We start from the raw sequence: 20,587 nt of genomic DNA on the forward strand, positions 1-20,587 counted from the left end.
CTGGATGGTGGGCACAGCTCAAACCTTTCCCCAGCAGCTGGGCAGGACTTCCTTGCTCCTGGGGTGCTGTGGCTGGAGCAGCTCCTTTGTGGAGTACCAGGGCTGCTCCCCAGGATAGCCTTGCTGACAGTGTGGAGCAACCAGCCGCATGCCGACCTTGGGTCTGGCTCTTTCCAGACCCCCTTGTCTTCAGAACATTCCTGCCTCTGACTTGTTTTTTCAGGTTGCACATGATGCCCAGGTATTTACAAAACACAGCTCCGTTTCCAGACGCATTCATGGCTTTGGGAGGTTTCACCTTCTGCCCTGGTGAGGACCTTGTCTCACTGTGCCTGCACAGCCTTTGGCAGCCAGGCTTTCTGCACCGCAGTTCTCCAAACCAGAGCTGATTTTGGGCTGCAGGGACCTTACTCCTTCAGTGTGGCTATGAATCAGTGGCTATGAATCACTCCAAAGTGATTCCATCTCCACTAATACTTAGCATTCTCCTGGGTCATGTGTGGTACCCATGCCAGGTTTGCTTTGCCAGCCCAACATCAACCTCCCATATCCCATCTCTTCCATGCCCATCACAGAGTCTGTATCTCAACATTGGAGTGATGGGGACAGGGGAAATGTGTCTCCCCCTTGGTCACAAAGATGCCAGGGGAAGATGACTGGGCCATGCTCCAGGTGACATTCTGCTCCCTCAGCTCCTAGGGAAGGTGGCAGTAGGTCACAGCAGCTGTGACCTGGTTCCCATTCCACGCCTCCATCCTGCTGGGGAAGGTGGTTGCAGAATGGAGTATGTTGTCAGCCTGAAGTTGCTTAAGAGAGTTCAGGCCAGGAAGTAGAGTAGGTGTCCTCCAGCTGAGGCAGGAGGAGGAATTTTGGGGGGGTGGGAGGGTAGATGATCACAACGATTCTGGAAGGTGGCCAGGGTGCACCAGTATTTGCAAGAAGTGTTCGAGATGGCTCTGACCTGGGAAGAGAAGAGAGGTTGTGCTGTCACTGATGGGAATTGTGCTTCCCACACAAGGTGGTGGGACTTTGTGGCAACCACGAGGCCAGGACTACAAGCAATCGCCCACCCTGAGCTTGGGGGTGGCAGTGGGGACATGCCCATGTAGCATGAAGCTGGAGCCGACCTCAGAGTGTGGCAGCAAACAGGATCTTGTGCTGGGACAGTCCCATGGAAAAGATAGAATGGAGAAGGCAGGGAACATCCCTCACAGTAAGGGTGGAAGCGACAGAAGAGCGTAAATGCAACATGGAGTGGAGCCAGGCTGGTTCCTGCTGTCCCCTGCTCCTCCCCACTGCCTGGAGCGGGGCCAGGGCAGGATGAGGGCCAGGGACAAGCCGTGGAGACGCAGCTGATCACAGGGGGACAGGAGCCTGTCCCCGCCGGCCAGACAAACAGCCAGGACCAAGGACGTGGCTGTCATTCAACAGGAGACATGAAAGAGGCAGGCTGTGTCTCTGGGTAGGGGGAGCAGCGTGCAGCCCCGCCGGCTGCCAGGCAGGGGACAACAACAAAACGAAGGCCAGCGGCGAGTCGCTGAGGAACGGCGGGACACGGGGCGTCCTTTCGGGACAGCGTCCTTCAGGTGGCCTCGCCGTGCGTGTGGCCACCGTGCCCCCTCGTGGCAGCAAGACACAGCTCGTGGTCCCGGGCTGGCGTGGGCAGGAGCCACACAGAGATGAAGGCAGGGATGGAGATGGAGGAAGGAATGGAGGCGCTGGGTGCCTTGGGGTGCCCTGGCAGGGTCACTTCATCCCACCTCGGGTCCACTGGGGGTGCAGCACCCCAACCCCATCTCTGTTGGTGCTGCCTGAGGCCACATGTGTCCCAGGTCCCCACCAAGCCTTGTCTGGCTGCCCCAAACCCCCCTCAGCTTGCAAAGGTGCCTCCAGCATCCTGCCACCCCCTCTCCTTCTCAGGGGTCACCTCTGCTGGTCATATTTTTGGCATAAACCACTTGTGCTGTGGCCAAGCCAAGCACTTCAGGCGACACTCAAGGGCAGCGCGTGTCCAGGGCCAGGCTAGGAATCCTGGAAATAACACCAAGGCTGAAAAAAAAAGAGGTGGAAAAACCCTAACACATTCCCCTGCACCCTGCCTCAGTTTTCCCCAGCAAGCCCTCAGGAGTAACAATCCTGGGGCCATCACATGTGCAATATCATTTTAGGTACCTGGAGTAGGTGCAGGGGGTCAAGAAGATGCTTTCTCAGCCCCTTCTCCTTCCTCCTGTGGCTCATTGTTGTCTATCATAACCTCTTTGTCCTGTCTTTGCAGCCCCAAGTCAAGCACCCAGAGGGCAGGAAAGCCAGACCGTATCTTGAGGCACTTCTGGGACGCTTGCAGCTCTCAGTGTGGCATCTTGCTGCTTTCAGGGCCACTCAGGAAGATCTCGGACACTGCAGGCCAGGGCAGGCTGGCATGTCCAGCCTCGTGGGAGAGGAACAACCCCGGGCAGAGATAGCCAGGAGGAAAAAGCTGCCCTGCCCAGTGGAGTTTTTCTTCATTCCTTGAAAGCCACAGAGACCTGCTGTGCGGGATTCAGGGCTGCAGGCAGCGCCGAGGTGGAGCTGTCGTGATGGATGACATGACACCATTCCCAAATGCCTCTACCACAGGTGAGAGTGCCCAAAGCATTGGCAGAGGGGGATCCTCAGAAATGGTAGCCACTGTGAGGAGCATCGCAGTCAGCAGCCGGTGTGGGGTTTAACCCGTGTCTGGCATGGCATGAGCCACACTGGGACAGGAGGTGGCAGGAACATCTCCCAGGCTCCCATGGGGACAGGCAGATGCTGTCTTTGATGCATTTACAGGAACAGGCAGCCTGTCTTTGCCCACCACAGGTATTTCTGAGCCTTGCAGCTGGGGGATACATGACTGCTGTGCCCTGGACCTGCTTCTAGAGGGGAACAACCACCCTGCCTCTGACCCAGGTCTGGGTCTGCCTAAACCCCCCCCAAGGAGAGATTTGTAAAGGAGAGGTGAAGTCAGACAATTTTACTGTGCTGTGGCCTTGTGCTCGAGCCACTGCTCCTGTCCTTGAGCATGCAGCCTTGAGCCTGGCAGCAGTCCTTGCTCCTTCTGGAAAAGTCCCCCCGCTGTCCCAGTATAGAGGGGATCATGTTGTCCCCAGAGGGACAATGGTGCCTACAAGCCACAGGGCTGGCTGAGTGCTTGTCCCAGGCAGCAGGGTTGGGGATGCAGGAGAAGGGATACTGGCTTGGCCAGGGAGGAAGTATCACATCATTGTGGCCTCTCAGGTACAGGAACAAGAGATGCTGACAGCATATCAGATCATTTTATTGCCACAGTGGCCATGGGCCAGACCCAGTTCCCAGAGGGGGTCTGAGTCCAGCCCCTTGACCCCTCTAATACTGTTGAGAAGATGAACCTCGAGCCTCCAAGCACGAGTGCTGAGCATCCTCCATCCCAGTTGCCATGGAACAGCTCTGGGGCATCACTCCCATCCTGCTGCCCGCACCTCTGGAAGCTGGAGGCCAGCAGGGCAAAGTGAGGCGAGGCCAAAGGTGCGGAGTGTGTTTTTCCTGGAACCACAGGGGCTGCCACCACGTCCTGCCCTGGGGCTGCTGGCAGTGGGGAGCAGCAAGAGCCCCCTCAAACCTCCACGCCAGGCGCCCGCCCCAGGCCCAGCGCCTGCACCAGGTCGTCGCTGAGCCCGCTCTTCAGCGTCCGCCGCACTGCGGGAAGAGGAGAGTGTGGCACTGGCAGCACAAGCAGCACCGGGTGCCAGAGTCCCCACACACCAGGGGCCTGCTCAGGCAAGGCCAGGGCAATGGGGTGCAGTGGCATGGACTGGTATCAGGGTACATCATGGTGGCCCACCCATGACGGGGCGGGAACAAAGGACAAGGCATGGGGACAGAGCACAGAGATATAGAGATGGAACAGAAGACAGCGACAGGGACAGAGTTGAGAGGGAGTATGGGGATTGGGCAGAACCTGGGAAAAGATGGGACAGGGCATGGTAAGAGAGACAAAGAGATGGGAAAGGGTAAGGGGACAGGGACACAGAGCTGGGAAAAAGCATCTGAGCAGGGACACAGACATAGGACAGGGACATGGAGATGGGACAGAGTACAGGGACAGAGCGTGGAACAGAGATGGAACAGGACACAAAGACACAGGGATGGGACTTACAGGACTTCCTGTTGCCACGGGACCTCCTGCGCTCCTTGTTGGGGCAGGGTCGAGGGTTGGCATTGTGAGTCACTGATTTCACCAGCTGGTCCATGATTTCATCTGAAGCATCATCGGGTGAGCTGGGAACATCCTCCTGGGCTGGAGAGGCCTGGGTTGGGGTGCCATGCCCTGTTCCTGCACGGGGACAATAAGGATGCTGGCACCAGCTGTTCCCAGCCAGCTGGGCATGTCTGAAGTTCCTCTGCCATCCTGCTCCTACCCTGGCTGGCTCGGCTGCGGCGGGCAGGGATATCTGTGGGGGAGGTCAGCACAATCTTCATGCTCTCGTGACCCGCTTCCATCTGCTCCTTGGGGCTGCTGGACACCACGGCGGGTGGCAGAACTGCCTCAGCAATGCCGGAGAATTTCTCAGTCTGCAATGGGAGGAGAGGTTGGTACTGGGGACATGGGGAGCGTCACCTCCTGGTGGCGCCCAGCCGTGTGCCCGTACCTCGGTGATGAGCCGTCCCCGGGTTTTGTTGCGCTCGCGGTGGGCGGCGCGTTTCTTCTGCTGCTGCAGGACGCGCTCCCGGCAGGTGCGGTACTCCAGGGCGAACTCCCGCAGCAGTTTGCAGATGGACGTCACCTTCACATCCCGCGCCGCGCTTGCTGGGTACCCCAGGTACAGCAGGAAGGAGTGAAACCTATGGGAACATCAGTCACGGAGGGCCACCAACAGGACTGCAAAGTTCTTGCTGCGTCCCCAGGCCACCAACCTGTTGAGGACACGCCTGTGCACCACCTTCAGGACGATGATGCGCTGGGTGCTGTCCTTGAGGAACTCTGTGAGCTTGGTCTTCAGCACTGGCTTGGTCTCATGCTTGGCAATCACCTTTAGGTTGTGCCAGGAGGCCCTGCACCTCCGCTCCAGCTGCACCAGGCTGTTGGCCAGCTCTTCAAAGTCAATCTGGAAGAGTGAGATGTCAGTCCTTGGCCATGCTGGTGTAGCTGGGCAGCCACAGGACCCACACCCTCCCCTTGCCCAGGTGCCACCTGCCTTGCCTCACCTTGGCAGAGCGGGTGATGGAGGCAATTTCTGAGTAGAGGTCAGTGGTTTCTGGGAACTTCTCTACCACCATCTGGCAGAGATGGTAGAGCAGGGACTGCCGGTGCACTGTGTCCTTCACTTCCGAGACCTTCTCCAGGTAGCTGAGCTCAAAGCCTCTGCTCTGAAACCCAACGGACTCAGCAGGGACTCCTCTCCCTCCTCCAGCAGACTACCAGTCTGCAGATCCACTGGGTCCCCACCAGTACCTCCCAGCTCCCCACAGACCCTTCTGGGTACCCACACACCATGGCTAGTCCTCACCCTGCTCCTCACCTGGGAACCATTCAAGAAGTTGCCTGTGGCCAGCAGTGTGGCCAAGATGCACTTGAATGTGTGATTTCTGGCCAGCTGCTCCATGCCTACCTTCAGATCAAAGAGTGGCTCTGCGATCTCCTGGGTGAGGGGAGAAGCAGGTGAGATCCCTTGGCCACTCTCTCCCTTGGGAGCTTCAGCATTCACCCATGAGGACAACCACCTCCTAATCAATCCAAGCCCATGCTTGCCTTGGGGATCTGCAGCCCATCCCCAGCCATCTTGGGGCACCTTCCATGTTTGGATATGACAGTTCCTCACCAGAAACATGCTTGGCTCAGTGCTTAGCACCGCTGGGGTGTCAGCAGTGGGAGGGCAGAGGGCAGATGGGGTACATGGCTCCATACCTGCTCCAGGCTCTCATAGTCCAGCTTGAAGGCCCAGAGCTGGAGTCTGGCTGTGAGGTCACTGATGGAAGACAGGGAGAGCAGGAACTGCTCTGCAGAGCCCAAAGGCACATCAGGATTGGCCAACTGGGCCTCCTGGATCTTCTGTTTTTCCTCCTCGGTTGGGACCATGGTTAGGATTTTCTGGAGCAGGGAAAGAGGGATATGTCAGACTCCATATATAGGATGTGTCACCCCAGGCATCATGGCATGGACGCCTCCTAGCCCTGGGGAAATGACCTACTAAGGACCTCAGAGGAGCTGAGCCTGCTTCTCTTGTGCTCACCTCAATCCCTTCCTTACTGACTGCAAATTCATCAAAGTTGAGCACGGCTGTCTTGATTATATGGATGGGCGGCAGCACAGTGAGGCCGATGTTGATGGCGTTGCTCCTCTTAGGGTCCAACACCACCACCACCTTCTTCCCATCAATGGCTTTCTGCAAAGAGGACAGAATGGATGGGGACAGCCAGGCAAAGGGCTCACCTTCATGAACTTATGAACATGGGGAACCAAACACAGACCAGGCAGTGAGCCAAACCAAATCTGTGCACTGCCCATAACCATCCCCACTGAGCCTCCAGGCTTCCAGTGCCCATCCTTGACATAGGGTAGGGGTACCAGGGTCGCCACAGGAACTCGCAGCCTTCCTCCCACCCCTCAAGTCTCCTCGGCCAATGGGTGCCCACGGGTACCTTTGAGGTTGGCGCTTCCTTTGACCGTGACTCAAAGAGATGCTCCAGTTTGGCAGTATTGACCTCAACATTCTGCAGGGATGCCCAAAGTGTCCCCTGGCCGAACCTGCCAGGCCCCACAGTGCCATCCAGCTGCTTCAGCTCCTTCCAGAAGAGCTTCACTGTCCTCTTCTTCTTGGCCTGGGAGGGACCATCTGTTGTTGAGGGACCTGGCAGCCCTAGTGAGGGTAGGCAGCCGGGGACTGCAGGAGGTGGAGGTGGTGGTGGTGGGCAACCAGGGATGGCAGGAGGTGGAGGTGGTGGTGGTGGGCAACCAGGGATGGCAGGAGGTGGAGGTGGTGGTGGTGGGCAACCAGGGATGGCAGGAGGTGGAGGTGGTGGTGGTGGGCAACCAGGGATGGCAGGAGGTGGAGGGGGAGCCATGAATGTTCCAGCACTCATTGCTTCAATGCCAGGATGGAGGAAAGACCCGTTGGTCATTGGCCCCGTGTCCAGGATGTCAAAATCTTCTTCTTCCCCCAAATCAGTGAAGTCCAGGTCCTTGATCTTCAGCTGCACGGGGATGGTCTCCAGGCGCTCCCATGTCAGCTCTGTGTCCTTTTTGATGGGCATCATCCCCGTGTTCTCCAGCTTCTGTGTGTGGGTCTCATCATCTATGCTGGACATGGCACGTACCAGCTTGGCATGGGCACTGGCTACTGGCCCGTCTGGAGCCCTGCCACGGAGCCAGGCACTCTCCTGCTCCTGGCTGCTACTTCCCTTGGTGTCCATCTCCACTTCACCCTGGATCCGGGGGGATAAAAGTATTTCATGGAACACCTTCTCCCTCCCCGACTCCGAGGAGCCCTTGGCATAGAGCATGTCCAGCATAAACTTGGTGTCAGAGGAGATGGTGCTGCAGGAGTCAGTGATGTCAGAGCGAGCCAAACGAGACCCTGCAGGGAAAGAGGGAGAAGCTGGGACAATCTGCTTGGAGGGGGCAGGTGGTGCTGGGCTCAACGTTGAGCTGGAGTCCTGCTCTGCAGTGGGGTGCGCTCAGAAGCCGGCATTTTGACTAGGAGGTACCACCAGCTCCTCCAAGGCTCTGTGTGTCACAGATACAGGCATGGGATGAAGACCAAGGGGCCACTAATCCCCACCCCAAGGACCCAGATGAGCTGGGAACACACACCCTAGCAGCACCTACTTATGCTGGGTGGCTCCATCCCAGAATCAGAGGTGCCGTGGTCTCTTTCCCATGCAAGAGCAGTAGGATGCTCCAGTGTAGTATCGCTGAGGACATCGAGCCGTCCCTTGGCCATGGAAGAGATCTTCTCCTTCTGGGCTGCAGCCAGGTTCTCCAAAAAGCGAGCTCTGCAAGATGGGGTGGATGTTGGCCAAAAGCAAAGCAGGGATGGGGACAATAGGGACAACCAGCAAACCACGCCACACTGCACAGCCAGTCCCACAGCACAGAAACCCCCAGCACTGGCCACACCGCATCGGGGACACCAAGGATTCAACCTCCTCTGAGCCCTGCAGAGAGAGGGGATGGCCCCATGGCTGTGCCAACAGGGTGCTGCTGTCACCAGTTGGTCCCAACAGACCTGGTGCTCACTGCAACCCTCATCCAAAAGCTGCAAAACCCAGGAGGGCACCAAGACAGAGACTTGAGGGCATGCTCCTGCTCCTCATGCCCTGTGTGGCCAGAGCCCAGATACCTCCAGCTGGGTACCAGTCCAAGGAAGAGCATGCCTGGAGACACACGCATGCCTCTACTTACTCAAACTTCTTCAAAATAGGCTTGTCCCCATGCAAGGAGGGGGCATGCTCCCGCCTGAGGGAAAACAGGGGTTAGCCCCCACTGCTGGCAGTCCCCCGGGGCTCGTGCGTCCTGCACACACCCACCTGGCAGCCCTCCAGCATGGAACCCTTGCCCCATGGCCCCAGGGTTCGCAGGGAGCCAGGAGAGCCCTGGCAAGTCCCTTCCAGCCCAGGCACCACGTGGCATTGGGTGCTGGAGAGATGGGACATCATCCATCACCTGGAGCGGGCTGTGCCACCCCCAGCAAGAACACCTCACCCCAAAGCAGGGATAAGAGGGTGCCACATCCTGTGGGGTGATGGGGCAGTGGGTTGGGGTCCCACAGGTAGGACTGGAAGGGGAGAGGCAAGGGATGGGGGCAGCAAGGTGAGTGCAAGTGCCTGCTCCCCCAGAGCATCACAGGATATGGCAAGGGAGAATTAATAGGACATTAAGCTGAAAAAGAGTAGGTTTAAATTGGATATTAGGAATAAATTCTTCCATGTGAGGGTGGTGAGACACTGGCATGGGTTGCCCAGAGAAGCTGTGGATGCCCCATCCCTTTAAGACCAGGCTGGATGCTTTGAGCAACCTGGTCTAGTGGAAGCATTGAACTAGATAATTTTTAAGGTCCCTTTCAACCCAAACTATTCCAGGATCCTATGATCATGCTGGGAGGGAGCACGCACATGCAGAGCCAGGCACTTACCAGACAGGGGCAGTTTGGTGCAGCCTGCAAAAGGAAAGACAGAAAGAGTGGGCAGAGGAGAGGGCAAGCGTGGGCAGAGAGGAGAATGAGGAGAACCTGGAGCAGAGCTGTGCATGCCCGAAGGATGCCTTGGAACCCCTGGCTGGACCCTTTGATACCTGCTGCCCCCCCATACATCTCTCCAGCTCCAGTGCCCTCCCAGACTGCTTCCCCCTGAGGAAAGGCAGAGTGTGCCTTGGGATGAACACACCTCATGCTCCTGGGAGCCCACCCTGCTGCCCTGGGGGACCTCCTTGCCCCCAGCCCCTCCTGGCTCCTTACTTGTAGACGCTGCGCTCTCCTGGGCTCGGGGGCTGCTCCTTCTCAGCCGGCGGGGAAGCCAGGGCCAGCCGCACACTGGACGTGCTGTTGTAGATGCTGGTGGGACAGGGTCTGGAAGAAGTTGACAGGGACTGAGAGCAGGTCCCAAAGGACTGCTCTCCACCCTGGCACCACTAATGGATCCAAGTGCTGCTTATGCAGCGTCTTGGTGTCTTCACCATCCCACGAGCATCCCCACCACAGACCACCTCCAGCTGCACTTACTCTGCTGGGCTGCTTGGTGCAGGGATAGGCAGGGTGTCCTCAGCTGGGGGCTCCTTTGGAGTGCCAGGAGACCCCAGCAGTGGCTGGGCATCAGCACTGGGATCCTGAGAGCCGCCCTGGGATCGCCGCCCACGCCGGCCCTCATCTGTCCTCCTCCGCTCTTTGCGTCCCCCTGAGGGCGGCTCTTCCACATCATCCTCCAGCTTCAGAGCACTCTGTGGAGGGACCAGGGGCATGGCACCAGGCACAGCAGCATCCCTGCCACCCCATGCACTCACTCTCCCTGCTGGAGGCAGGTGGCACATGGCCAGATCCTGCTGGAGCCCCGCTCACCTCGTAGAGTGTGAATTGCTGCTTCAAGTCGAGGTCGGTGCCCTTGCTGCCCAGGTACTGCTGCACCACCTGCTCCATGCCCTGCTGCTCCAGGCAGTCGGTCACGTCGTAGAAGGTGTCCTGGTCTGGGAGAGCTGCCAGTGTCTAGGCAGAATCGGAGGGATGCTGCTGGCACTAGGGTGACCCACACTGAGCCCCAGCAGTGTGGCACCACGGGGACACCCCCACAGACCTTGTTGATCAGTGTCATGGTGAACACCAGCAGCTCGGTGTCAGCCCCGTTGCGCTGCTCCAGGATGGCCATTAAGTTGGACCACGGACAGGCACCTGGGAAAAGAGGCATGAAGAGGTGACGTGCAGGCTGGGAGGGGACACTGTCCCCCAGCAGGGACCTTGCAGGAGGCTGGAGCTGCACTCACCCCTCGCCTGGTCCACGGCATTGACGGCACGGATGAGCAGCAAGGCGTTGGGCTCCGTGTACTCCACAAACACCAGGAGCAGCTTCAGTGCCGTCTTCACCACCAGGCGAAACTGGGACAAGGGATGGCAGCTGGGACAGCAGCAGTGACAGGGGCCTGCCAGTGTGCTGCTGGGGCACTGTGGGGTGGCTGTGCCCATGCCCCAGGACTGGGAGCTTTGCTGTGGGGCCAGGGACCTGCAGCTGTGAGGCTGATGGCCAAGAGGCACCGGAAAGGGACCTGGAGCAGGAGTGTCTTACTCAAGCTCTGTGACTGGGAATGTGGTCACATGAGGATAGGGAGGTCTGCAGATCCTGGGTGACTTCCAGAAGGCTGGGAGCAGGACCCAACACAAGCAAAGGTACCAGGGTACCAAGCCCAGAGGCAGAAAGTGAAGTACATCCTCTGAGGGATGGTTCAAGGGGACAGCCACAGGCAGGGAAGGGGGTGCAGTGGAGGGCACAGGCAGGCCCCCAAGAGCAACAGGCACTCACTGGGCTTCCTGACAGTGTGTACAGCCACTGGACAGTCTCGTTGTGGTTGATGACACCTTGCATTCCATCCACGAAGAGCATGATCTGGCTCAAGGCTGCAAGGCAGAGAGTGGGCAGGCTGATGGTGCAGCAGGTAGGGGTTGGGAATTCCTGTCCCTGCACAGCATCACTGCAGCAAGGACAATGTCTGGCTGCTGGGAAGGCAGAGTAACCCTCGTGGACTTTCTGACTCGCTTGCTCTGAGTGCCAGCCTTCTCCCTCGAGACAAACATAGAATGCTGGAATGCTTTGGGTTGGAAGGGACCTTTAAAACCCATTCCAACTCCCCTGCCACAGGCAGAGACACCTTCCATTAAACCAGGTTGCATAGAAGACCCATCCAACCTAGCCTTGAACACTTCCAGGGATGGGGCATCCACAGGTTCTTTAGGCAACCTGCTCCAGAGATGCCCTGTGCTCAAATACCAACCCCGGAGGATGTAATTCTGGTAGTTCTGGTCAGCCTCTGCCCCCACTTTGATCAGGCACGTCAACCCCTCCAAGTTCACGAACTCCGGCACCAGGTCCTTGTCCTCCTGTGGGGAGAAGGCCAAGTGTTACCACAGTGTGGGGTGGGCAGCCAGCCCTGGGGGAGCCCCTGTCCCCCACCACACCAGCATCACCTCACCTGGAAGAGCTGCTTCAGGGAGAAGAGGGACCTCCGCAGCTCGGGCCCCTGTGAGTTGTACAGCTTCTCTGGGAGGAAAGGAGACATGTGGTGTGAGTGGCTCACTGCTGAACTGGGGCTCCCAAATGCTCTCAGCTTCCTGGGAAAGCTCCTCTATCCGGACTTATCCTGAACCTGATCCCTGTGCCATCACCCTGGCATTGCCCTGGCTGTGGGACACACTGGCTGGAAGCAGCTGCTGTACCACAACTACATATTTCAGCCCTCCCACTTTCCTAATTCCTTTTTTTTGTCCTCTTTTTCTGACCAGCAATGACACAAATATCCCCTTTGGTTTCCTGTGCAGAACCTAAACAGGAACACAGGCAGGAGGTTGAGCTACTTTTAGCCATCCCTCCCTGGGCACAGCCATGCCATGGTTCCAGAGTTCCCAGCAGCCCCAGGGCTTGGGAAAAACCACAGGATGGGGATAGGAAGGCCAGAAGTGTGACACAGGTTGCTCGGGGACAGGACTGTCACTGGGCTGGAGACTATGTGCTTATGGGGGTGGTGCCTGCAGGCAGGAGCCAGCGTGGAGCAGCCAGGGCATTGGGAAGCTGGAAGGCCCCATGAAGACACCAAAGCCATTGGGAGCCAGCACTTCCCACGTGCAAAAACTGAGTTAGCCACACATCCCAACTTATTTGGGTTGGGCTTAGAGCTGCAGCAAGCCAAAAACAAGATGTCCAAGTAGTCCTCCAGATATGCCCTGTAAAACACAGTGTCCTGGCAGCCTCCTCCACTCGCTTATCAGCTTGTCAGAGAGCTGAGAGGGAAGGCAGAGCTGTTGGGAGGAAAAGCAGAAGAGCTCAGGCCTCAGACAGAGCCTGGGAACTGCTGGCAAAGAGCAAGACCATGACCCTGACCTCTGGGCTTCCTGCCCCTTCCTGCATAGTTCAGCTGCAGCCCTGCACAGTCAGCTGATGCCCATCTGGCATCACTCTGCTCAGTGCTTGTTTTCCCCCTGCCAAAGACAAAAAAAAGGCTTGAAACTCCTGAATATTTTGCAGGACCTCAGAGCAGGCTGCCTGAACCATGGCAGCACTTTCTGCTGTGCAAGAGCCCTTTGTTTATGTCTTCACAGCTATATTTAGAGCTTGCCTGAATGACCCAAAATAACTGCAGTGGGTGGTGGGCTCCCAGCCCAAGAGGTAAAAGTCCTGATCTCCGAGGATGGAGGGGATTAACCCAGTGGGTACCCCACGTCCCCTGATCTCTGGAAGGGGTTATGGGGTGTAGGAAGCAGCCCTCTCCCTCACAAAAACCCTGGCCAAAAGTCACTGCAGAGGCCAAACCTCCACCATCCAGGGCAGTGGAGCTGCTGGACCAGGCTGGAGGAGGGAGCAGCCCCGACTCACCGATGATGGCGTGGACTCGGACGGAGAGCTGCGTGCGCAGGATCAGGGTCGGCCGTCTCCCCTTCCTAAGGTGGGGGGAAATGTGCTGTGAGTGCCTGCAGCGGGATCACCACAGCCCCTGGCTCCTTGCCCATGGTGTACACACACATGTGGGGTCCCTGTGTCCCCACAGGGCTCAGATACCCCATGTGCCCTACCTGACCTCCTCATAGAAACCCTCCAGATCATCCTTTTGTTCCAGCAGGGATAAGTCAAGGTCCAGGTAGTGTCCAGAGGGTGAGACCTGCAGCGTGCAGTCCTCCAGCTGGGGATGTAGACAGCAAGGCTGAGTGCCCATGCCCACCACAGCCCTGCAGGCTCCCAGAGCATTCCCAGGTCACCCTCCCGCCCACACCAAACTCAGCTGGCAGACACATCCTGGAGTGAGGTGGCATGTCCCACCTGTCCCCAGTCACTGGCTCTGCAGGGAGATGCCCCAGCACCTCCTGCCTCAGCCTGTGGCAGCAGCTCTCTGGCCACAGAGAGAAACACACAACTTTCCCAGGCATTGCCTGAGAAAGGCTGTGAGAAGATCAGAGAAAAGAATGAGAAACAATTCTTATCTTAACTTGCTGCACCTGCTGTTGTGAACATGTAGAATGTGTTATGGACATTTGTTTACCAAAAGGTGGTTTCTTAATTAGCCAATGGTGATAGTGTTTGGATTGAGGACCAATTAAGTCTACCTATATTGTAACTGTCTATAAAAGCAATGGGTTTCTTAATAAAAAGAGAGATTGATCAACCTTCTGTGAGTCACAGAGTCAATGCTAATTATGACCTGGCCAGGGGCCTGGCACAACAACATCAGCCTGGTGCTGATTGTGGAGAAACATGGAGCCCCAGGCTGGAAAAGGCTGAGTGAGGGCGGTCCTGCCAGCATTGAGCTCCTTAGCAATCCCTGGGTGGGAACCATGGCAAGAGGTTGATTGGCTCCCTGGGGCTCCCTTGAGTCAGCAGGGGCAGGATCCGTCTCCTCCCAGGGCTGGCAAATTGCCCCCGCCTGCAGGGACTGGGTCTGAGGGAACTGTTGGGCACCCAGCCCAGCCAGGGACCCCCCAAAGCAGTGCAAACCCTGGGATGAGCCCTGGGTGACACACCCTCTGACTCAGCCCAGAGCCACGTGGCATCTTCCATCAGAATTCCGATAAGCACAGCCCTGAGATGAGGCTGGGGCAAGGGGCACCTTCCCACAAAATCCATGCACAGCACCCATGGTGCACAGCCAGTGGGCAGTGCACCCACAACGTCCATGAGGTACCCTGGAGCCAGCAGCACCCCACAGCACCCCACAGCACCCAGGCAGGTCTTCTGGGACATGGCAATTCACCCTCAAAGGTATGAGCAGAAGCAGAGGGAGGGCAGTGCCAGCACCCTGCCTCCCCTGCTCTCTGGATCTGTTCCTAAAGCACTTGCAACTCCCCTGCCCCACCCTCTCCCTGCTCTACCCATCTCTGAGGAACACATCTGCAGGGCAGGAACTGAGGACTGGGGATAAAACCCCATTATTAAAGCTGCTCATGGTGCAAACAAGAGCAGGCAGTGCAAGCAGCAACAGGGGAGAGAAGTGGGGATACATCAGCCATCTAAAACCCCACCTCAATTTCAGCACCAAATTGCAAAAGCTCCAAGCACAGTCCTGTGGCTGAGGAGCTCAGATGGGAACAGTCACAGCTTCTCTGCCTTTCCCATCAATGCCTTTCCCCACTGCGGCCCTGGAGATCCCACAGCAACTCTGGGTATGGCTCCTGCATCTCACTGGGATTCCTTTCCATGACATTCCCATCTCCTTGCATCGCAGCATTGTGCACGAGCTCACACATATGAATTCACTCTGAGTGCGACGCTAATACCAGAGGGTAAAGTCAAATGACACATGCACTGAAGTAATTAATATGGGCAATTTGGCAGGGCACTGTTGTTGGGTTGGATGTTGATGTGTTCCAGTCCAGCTCCTGTAGTCACTGGCCACGCCAGCCAGCCATGGCAACGTGCAGCAAACACGGGCTGCTGGCACTGGGCAGGTACTCCTGACTGCCAGCTCTGCCTTCACTGCACGAGTCTCTAACACTGACCCCACACAGGGTTTGCTCACTGGGGAGTGCTTCAATTCCTCCACTGGGACAGGCTGTCCTGCATCAACCTGGACATCCCTGCATCCACCCAGCCAATTCCTGCATGCTCCTGGGCATCCTCCCAGACACCTTTGTATCCTCCTGGCCACCCCTGCATCCCCACTGGCACCTCTGCCAGCCTCCTGGGCATCCCCTCAGGCACCCCTGCATCCACTCTGGCAAAGAGCAAATGACCCCAGTACAAAAGCCTTGCCTTCTCTGGGCTGCCACGGTCCCAGCAAGCCAGAGTTAACATCCCCAGCTCCTCGGGGCTGGTGACATGTCCCAGCTGGCGGGGGGAGGCCAAGCCCCTGGGACCTAACCCCGCGTATTTCCCGTGTGAGCTTGGCAACGTTTCCCACTAGGGATGCTCCAAGCACTGGGCCCCGGCTTGGCTATGGCTTCCCTGGGGATGGAGAGAGGCTGTCCCAGGCTCCTGCAGCCCTGCCAAAAATCCTGGGCAGCACTTCCACATCAGGGAGCAGCTTAACTGCCCCAGGCCCAGGGGCTAATCAGACAAGGGGTTTATATCTTGTAGGATCAAGCTGGGATCTCAGTGTCATGCTGCTGGGGGCAGCAAGTTGGGGTCACAGGTTACAGACAGCTCCCAGTGCAGGGTGGCTCTGATTCATCTGTCTCCTGCCTGGTAAACCATTACAAAATGAGCCAGACTCTGAGGGCAAAGCAGAGCTGGGAGAGGAAAGTGTCCCACGCTCACACATCCAGCCCACGGCTCCTGGGAGTCCCAGCCACCCTGCAGCAGGATGGATGTCCTTCACCCATTCACGGGGAGGTTCTGCGGTCTTGCTGAGGGCACGATTCTGGTGCAAGCACTGATGTGGTACAAGGACCCATGACCTGGAAAAGGTTTCTGTCTGTGTTGATTGCCCCATCCCTGGAAGTGTTCAAGGCCAGGGTGGATGGGACTTGAAACAAGAGGTCTAAAGGAAAGCATTCTTGCCCATGGCAGTGGGGTGGAACAAGATGATCCCTTTAAGGTCCCTTCAAACCCAAACCATTCCAGGATTCAATGGGGATGTAATGGAAACCTCCTCACCTCCAACATGGAGACATCGTCCATGCACAGATGAACTCACACGACCCACCACAGCATCACATTTTCCTGCTCACTCTTATCACAGCACCCCCACATGGGAGGATGCTCCAAGGCCAGGCAGCAAATATCCTCTTTATCTGCCAGCAAAGGAAACACTTTTACCCCCTTTCTAACACTTTCTTTTTGCAGTAACCACAATTTCCCAACATCGCTGCAGCTCTTCTAGAAAGCCTGTGGGGAAATTACAGTAAAAATATATTATTTAAATATACTAGGCAGCAGTTAAACACAAGGCACTGACAGGTCAGAAAGCCCTGGCATCACCAGCTGCTGCTCATCCTCTCAAAACACACAGGGGCTGATGGTTTATAGAGTTACACCAGCCACAGGACCCACCCCAACCCCAACCCCAGCCAAGCACATTCACCACAATTTAGTTGCAGGGCTAAGAGAGGTGTCCACTGCCAGGGCACCCAGGTGCTTGTCCACTCCTGCATGATGGATGGCAGCAAATGGATGAGAACACTGCCACTGCCTTATCATGGGGGCAGGAAATAATACCCAAGGCAGGAGGGATCTCTGGAGGTCACCCAGAGTCAGCCCAGAAGTGCAAACTTGCTTCCCTCTGGAAGCTCCTCCAGTGGGGCTCATTGCTCATTAACAGATCTCTTGCTGCTCATCATCAGACCTGTGGCAGTGGGAGGACCCCACTGGGCAGCAGTTGGTGTCCTGGAAAAGCCATGGCATGAATGCCTGGCTGCAGCTCCCTTCCTGGGATCCATGCAAGGAATGAATCCTTGTTGGGATCCGTGTTGGGAGCTGGGGAGTGCTGGGGGCTGCTGAGCACCAACACTCAGAGCCGCTGACGACCCCTCCTCACTGCTTTTGTGCAGTCCAGGGGTGAAGTGGGGCAAAGACTCTCACCAAAGCCCTCCTCAAGCCTGTTAGGAAACAGAGGGCAACAGGGCTGTGGGATGGGGATTACTCACTTGACACACAGAGACTGCCCCACCAGCACGTCTATTGAGTACAAGAGCTCTCAGCAAGTTTATGGCACTGAGGCCAGCGAACTGTTTGCTCTTCCCAGATTTCCGGGGGAGGAAGGAGAATACAAAACTCTAGCCTGATGGGTTTTGCAATTGTTTGGAAAAATCCCCAGATTCAGAGGTGAGATAGTGCTCAGGGGCATTTGGGGACTTAAAGGACAGCCAAAAAAACCTGCCCTGTCAAAACCTGCCTGCAGAGGTTCAGAGAACGGCCACGCCCTGCCCAAGCATCACCCAAGGGTACTAGAAAAATGCTGGAAAGCTGAGAAGATAGTATCGGCCTGGAGGCAAACAATGCAGCAGCAGCAAACAAAGCAGGAAGGTATTTCCAAGCACAAACACACTTCCCGGAGAGCATGAAAAAGTCATCAGTGACAGGTCGTGTTCAGGGAGAGGAAGCACCAAGGGTGTCATGGGGCAGGACAGACTATTCAAGGCAGTGATGCTTGCACCAGAAACCTCTTGCTCATCATCTCTAAGCTGTTCCCAGCACATGGAGCTGCTTAGCTGGGCCCAGCAAGAGTAGAACTCAGCTGCTCTCCCATGACAGCTCATCCCCTGGGTGTCTGCAGCTCAGTCTTCCTCCAACGATGAGGGTACCCCAGCCCAGCTCCCTCCTGGCTGCTGCATCCTCTTCCAGTGCTCTGCAGGTCCGGGCATGATGCCCAGCAGGACAAACCTGGCACCAGGCATTCCCAGATGAATTTTTTTACAGCCAGTTCCTTGGGAAAAATCCGACTGTTCATTTACTAATTTTAGGGCGGTGACTAATGGAGCTGAGTGCTACCTGGCACAAAAGGCACCAGGGGAGGCTTTGGCTGGTCATGCCAGGGGAACGACATCTGCATGGCTTCACGAGTGCCAGCTCTAAATTTTGACTGAAGTGAGTGGCTTGGGAGACTGACCTCACTCCACAGGCTGTGAATCCTGGTGTGGGAGGCTCCCAATGAGCACATTTGCTCATGCAAACCCCAGCCAGCATCCCAGCTTGTCAGGTGTGGCATTCTGCAGTCCTTGCTGCCTCAGAGAGCACTGGGTGGTAAAGGCAGCATGGTTTATAACCTATATAATCCAGAAATCTGGTTTATAAACCCGGAACAGGATCCAGGCTGTTCACCTGTGATTTCACCAATGGTCATGGGATGATACAGGGAAAAAATATCCAGAGCTTGGCTTAGGTAGAGAACAGAGCCTGAAATCCCAGGATCGATGCACTTCTGCTGGGCACAGGACCTCCTTGCAACGCTCCCGCCCTCGGGAACGCAGTGTCCAGTCTCCCCTCCCCCCTCCCACTGCCCCGTGCCACCATGGCAGCACTCTGGGCTGGAGATCCCGTTACAGCCAGCTCCTGCCCAGGGAGCACAGCACACGCCTGAAATTTGAGTTTGCTCCATTCGTCATGTCTCCAGGCTGTTTGTTCCCAAACAAACTCCCTTTAGTCACCACCTAAAAATCCCATGACGGCGACGACATGAGACGCTGCTTCTTTGCTCCAAGAAAAATGAAAAGGGGAATAAACGGGAGGGTTTTTTTTGGTGCAGGCAAAGGTCTCGAAGTGATCCCCTCTCCCCTGGAAGGTCAGCAAGCTCAGTGTCGGGCACATCGAGCTGAATTTCCCCCTCCTGCTGCTCCATCTCTCCGCTCTAGCTCTGAGCAGAGCGGGGGTTCCTGCCTCCCTTCCCTGCACTCCCGTAGTGCTGCAGGACGGAGATGCTCAGCTATTGCCAAGCTCTGCTGGGTCCCGCGTTCCTAAGGAAGAAAACAAGCCTGTCCCCATCCTGAGAAGGATGCTCCGAGAGCATCACGCCCACAGGAGATACGCAGGGAGGGTGCCCTGTCTCCCCTGTCTCCTCCACTTCCCAGCCCGAGCCAGACTTGTGGACACCAAACAAGACACGGTGCCTCGCCTCACATTCGGCCTCCTGCCTTCCTCCCAGCTGAAGGAAATTGCTCAGCGTGCATTTCCGTACAGCTCTCCGGTGACAAAGCTGCTGCCGGACCGGTGAGATGAGGGGCTGGTGGCCCTCCGCCCCCACCATCACCTCCCCAAGTTCCAGGTGTCGCAGCAAGAAGGAACACTGCAAGGGTCCGGTGGAGCCGGTGTGCTCCGCTCCTGGCGACCGGCGTGGAAGTGCGAGGCCGGTGGGGAACACGCTGCCTGCCTCAGCCGCGACCACACGGGGATGGACGCCTGCTCTCATCCTGCTTCCCCCTGCCAGGGTTCCTGCCTGCTCTGAGCAGCACATCCTCTTCCTCCCGCCGACTCATTCGGGGCCGGCCGAGGCTGGCATCTCCCGCAGGGGCTCCCAAATCCCGCCGTGAATCACACCGGGAGCGCTGCCGGGGACACACCGTCCGATCCCTCGCCCCCCCCGTTCCCCTCTAGCCAGCAATCCCCACCCCATCCCCCGCACGGTGCCCGCACGGTGCTTTCCCCGCCGTCCCCGTCCCTGCTCACCGGCAGCGGGGCCCCGACCAGGCGGTGCAGCGCGGGCAGCTGCGCCCCCAGCGCCAGCGCCTCCTCCACGGCGTAAACCGGGGCTCGTCGGGGCTCCGGGAAGCTGCCGAAGGCGAAGGGATCCGCGTCCTCCAGATACTGCACCCGGCATGGCACCGTCGCCTCCGCCGCCTCCACCACCGCCATGGCCCCGCCGCCGCCGCGGCCCCGTACGACGCCGCGCCCGGGGCGGACACGGCCACGGCCCGGCCCCTTCGCCCTCCCCTGCCCCGGGAGAGGCCGCTCGGTGCTCGGTGCTCGGCGCGCCCTCCCGCGGGCGCATCCAGGAAGGATGCTCCAGGCGCCGGGATGCTCCAGGCTCTGGGGGGCTCCACTGGAACGCTCTGGCATCAGGGGTGCTCTAGGATGGATGCTCCGGGTTCTGGGGGGCTCCATCAGGGTGCCCCGGTACCGAGGATCTCCAGACCCCTGGTTGCTCTGGGGTCAGGGGTGCTTCAGGCCCTGGGGGCACCACTGGGATGCTCCAGGATGCTCCAGGCCCCATGAAGTTCCAGGTGCTCCAGGGTGCCAGGTGTCTGCTCGCCCCAGGTGAACTGGAGCACGGATGGGCAGCTGGGCTCAATCTCCCCATCCTGGGGCAGGGGGGAAGCAGCACAGGATGAGCTTCCTGAATCCAGGGGTGTTGTGGTGCTGCCCTGGAAGTGGGGCATACTAAGCTCAAATTGCAAAGCAAAGCTTGTGTAAAACCCATTTTACTTCCTTTTTGACAGATTACCGGAACAATGGCAATGATCAGATGTGATGGAGT

General features: G+C 57.7%; 1 protein-coding gene and 1 long non-coding RNA gene across 6 annotated transcripts; one reads left to right on the forward strand and one right to left on the reverse strand.

Moving 5' to 3' along the window:
- Nucleotides 1-3,274: 3,274 nt before the first annotated feature.
- Nucleotides 3,275-20,016, reverse strand: FHOD1 (formin homology 2 domain containing 1). Of its 5 annotated transcripts, none has more exons than XM_068202909.1 (24): nucleotides 19,780-20,016; nucleotides 13,263-13,369; nucleotides 13,066-13,130; nucleotides 11,669-11,736; nucleotides 11,471-11,576; nucleotides 11,002-11,096; nucleotides 10,469-10,580; nucleotides 10,282-10,376; nucleotides 10,050-10,193; nucleotides 9,717-9,931; nucleotides 9,453-9,563; nucleotides 9,132-9,155; nucleotides 8,402-8,455; nucleotides 7,826-7,992; nucleotides 6,640-7,574; nucleotides 6,231-6,383; nucleotides 5,906-6,088; nucleotides 5,520-5,639; nucleotides 5,206-5,367; nucleotides 4,915-5,105; nucleotides 4,650-4,842; nucleotides 4,419-4,572; nucleotides 4,157-4,327; nucleotides 3,275-3,696 (listed from the first exon to the last, which is right to left on the reverse strand). In XM_068202909.1, the coding sequence occupies exons 1-24, from the start codon at nucleotides 19,963-19,965 to the stop codon at nucleotides 3,614-3,616; spliced, it is 3,894 nt and encodes a 1,297-aa protein (XP_068059010.1). In that variant the 5' UTR covers nucleotides 19,966-20,016; the 3' UTR covers nucleotides 3,275-3,613. The 5 variants fall into 5 exon arrangements, with proteins under 5 accessions (XP_068059010.1, XP_068059009.1, XP_068059013.1 ...); XM_068202908.1 differs by having other exon boundaries at nucleotides 4,157-4,333; nucleotides 19,780-20,015; XM_068202912.1 differs by lacking the exons at nucleotides 13,066-13,130; nucleotides 13,263-13,369 and having other exon boundaries at nucleotides 4,157-4,333; nucleotides 19,780-20,015.
- LOC137481286 (uncharacterized) lies at nucleotides 6,834-7,969 on the forward strand. The gene is made up of 2 exons (XR_011003426.1): nucleotides 6,834-6,890; nucleotides 6,969-7,969. It is a non-coding gene; the product is annotated as an uncharacterized lncRNA (long non-coding RNA).
- Nucleotides 20,017-20,587: the final 571 nt, after the last annotated feature.

This window comes from Anomalospiza imberbis, chromosome 12 (assembly GCF_031753505.1).
Source record: "Anomalospiza imberbis isolate Cuckoo-Finch-1a 21T00152 chromosome 12, ASM3175350v1, whole genome shotgun sequence".
Classification (NCBI taxonomy): domain Eukaryota; kingdom Metazoa; phylum Chordata; class Aves; order Passeriformes; family Viduidae; genus Anomalospiza; species Anomalospiza imberbis.

Coding starts and splice junctions, on each gene's coding strand:
- FHOD1 (XM_068202908.1), bottom strand. CDS start 19,965: ATGGCGGTGGTGGAGGCGGCGGAGGCGACGGTGCCATGCCGGGTGCAG. Junction 13,131..13,262: donor GGTTTCTATGAGGAGGTCAG/GTAGGGCACATG, acceptor CCCCCACCTTAG/GAAGGGGAGACGGCCGACCC. Junction 6,384..6,639: donor AGGAAGCGCCAACCTCAAAG/GTACCCGTGGGC, acceptor TCCTCTTTGCAG/AAAGCCATTGATGGGAAGAA.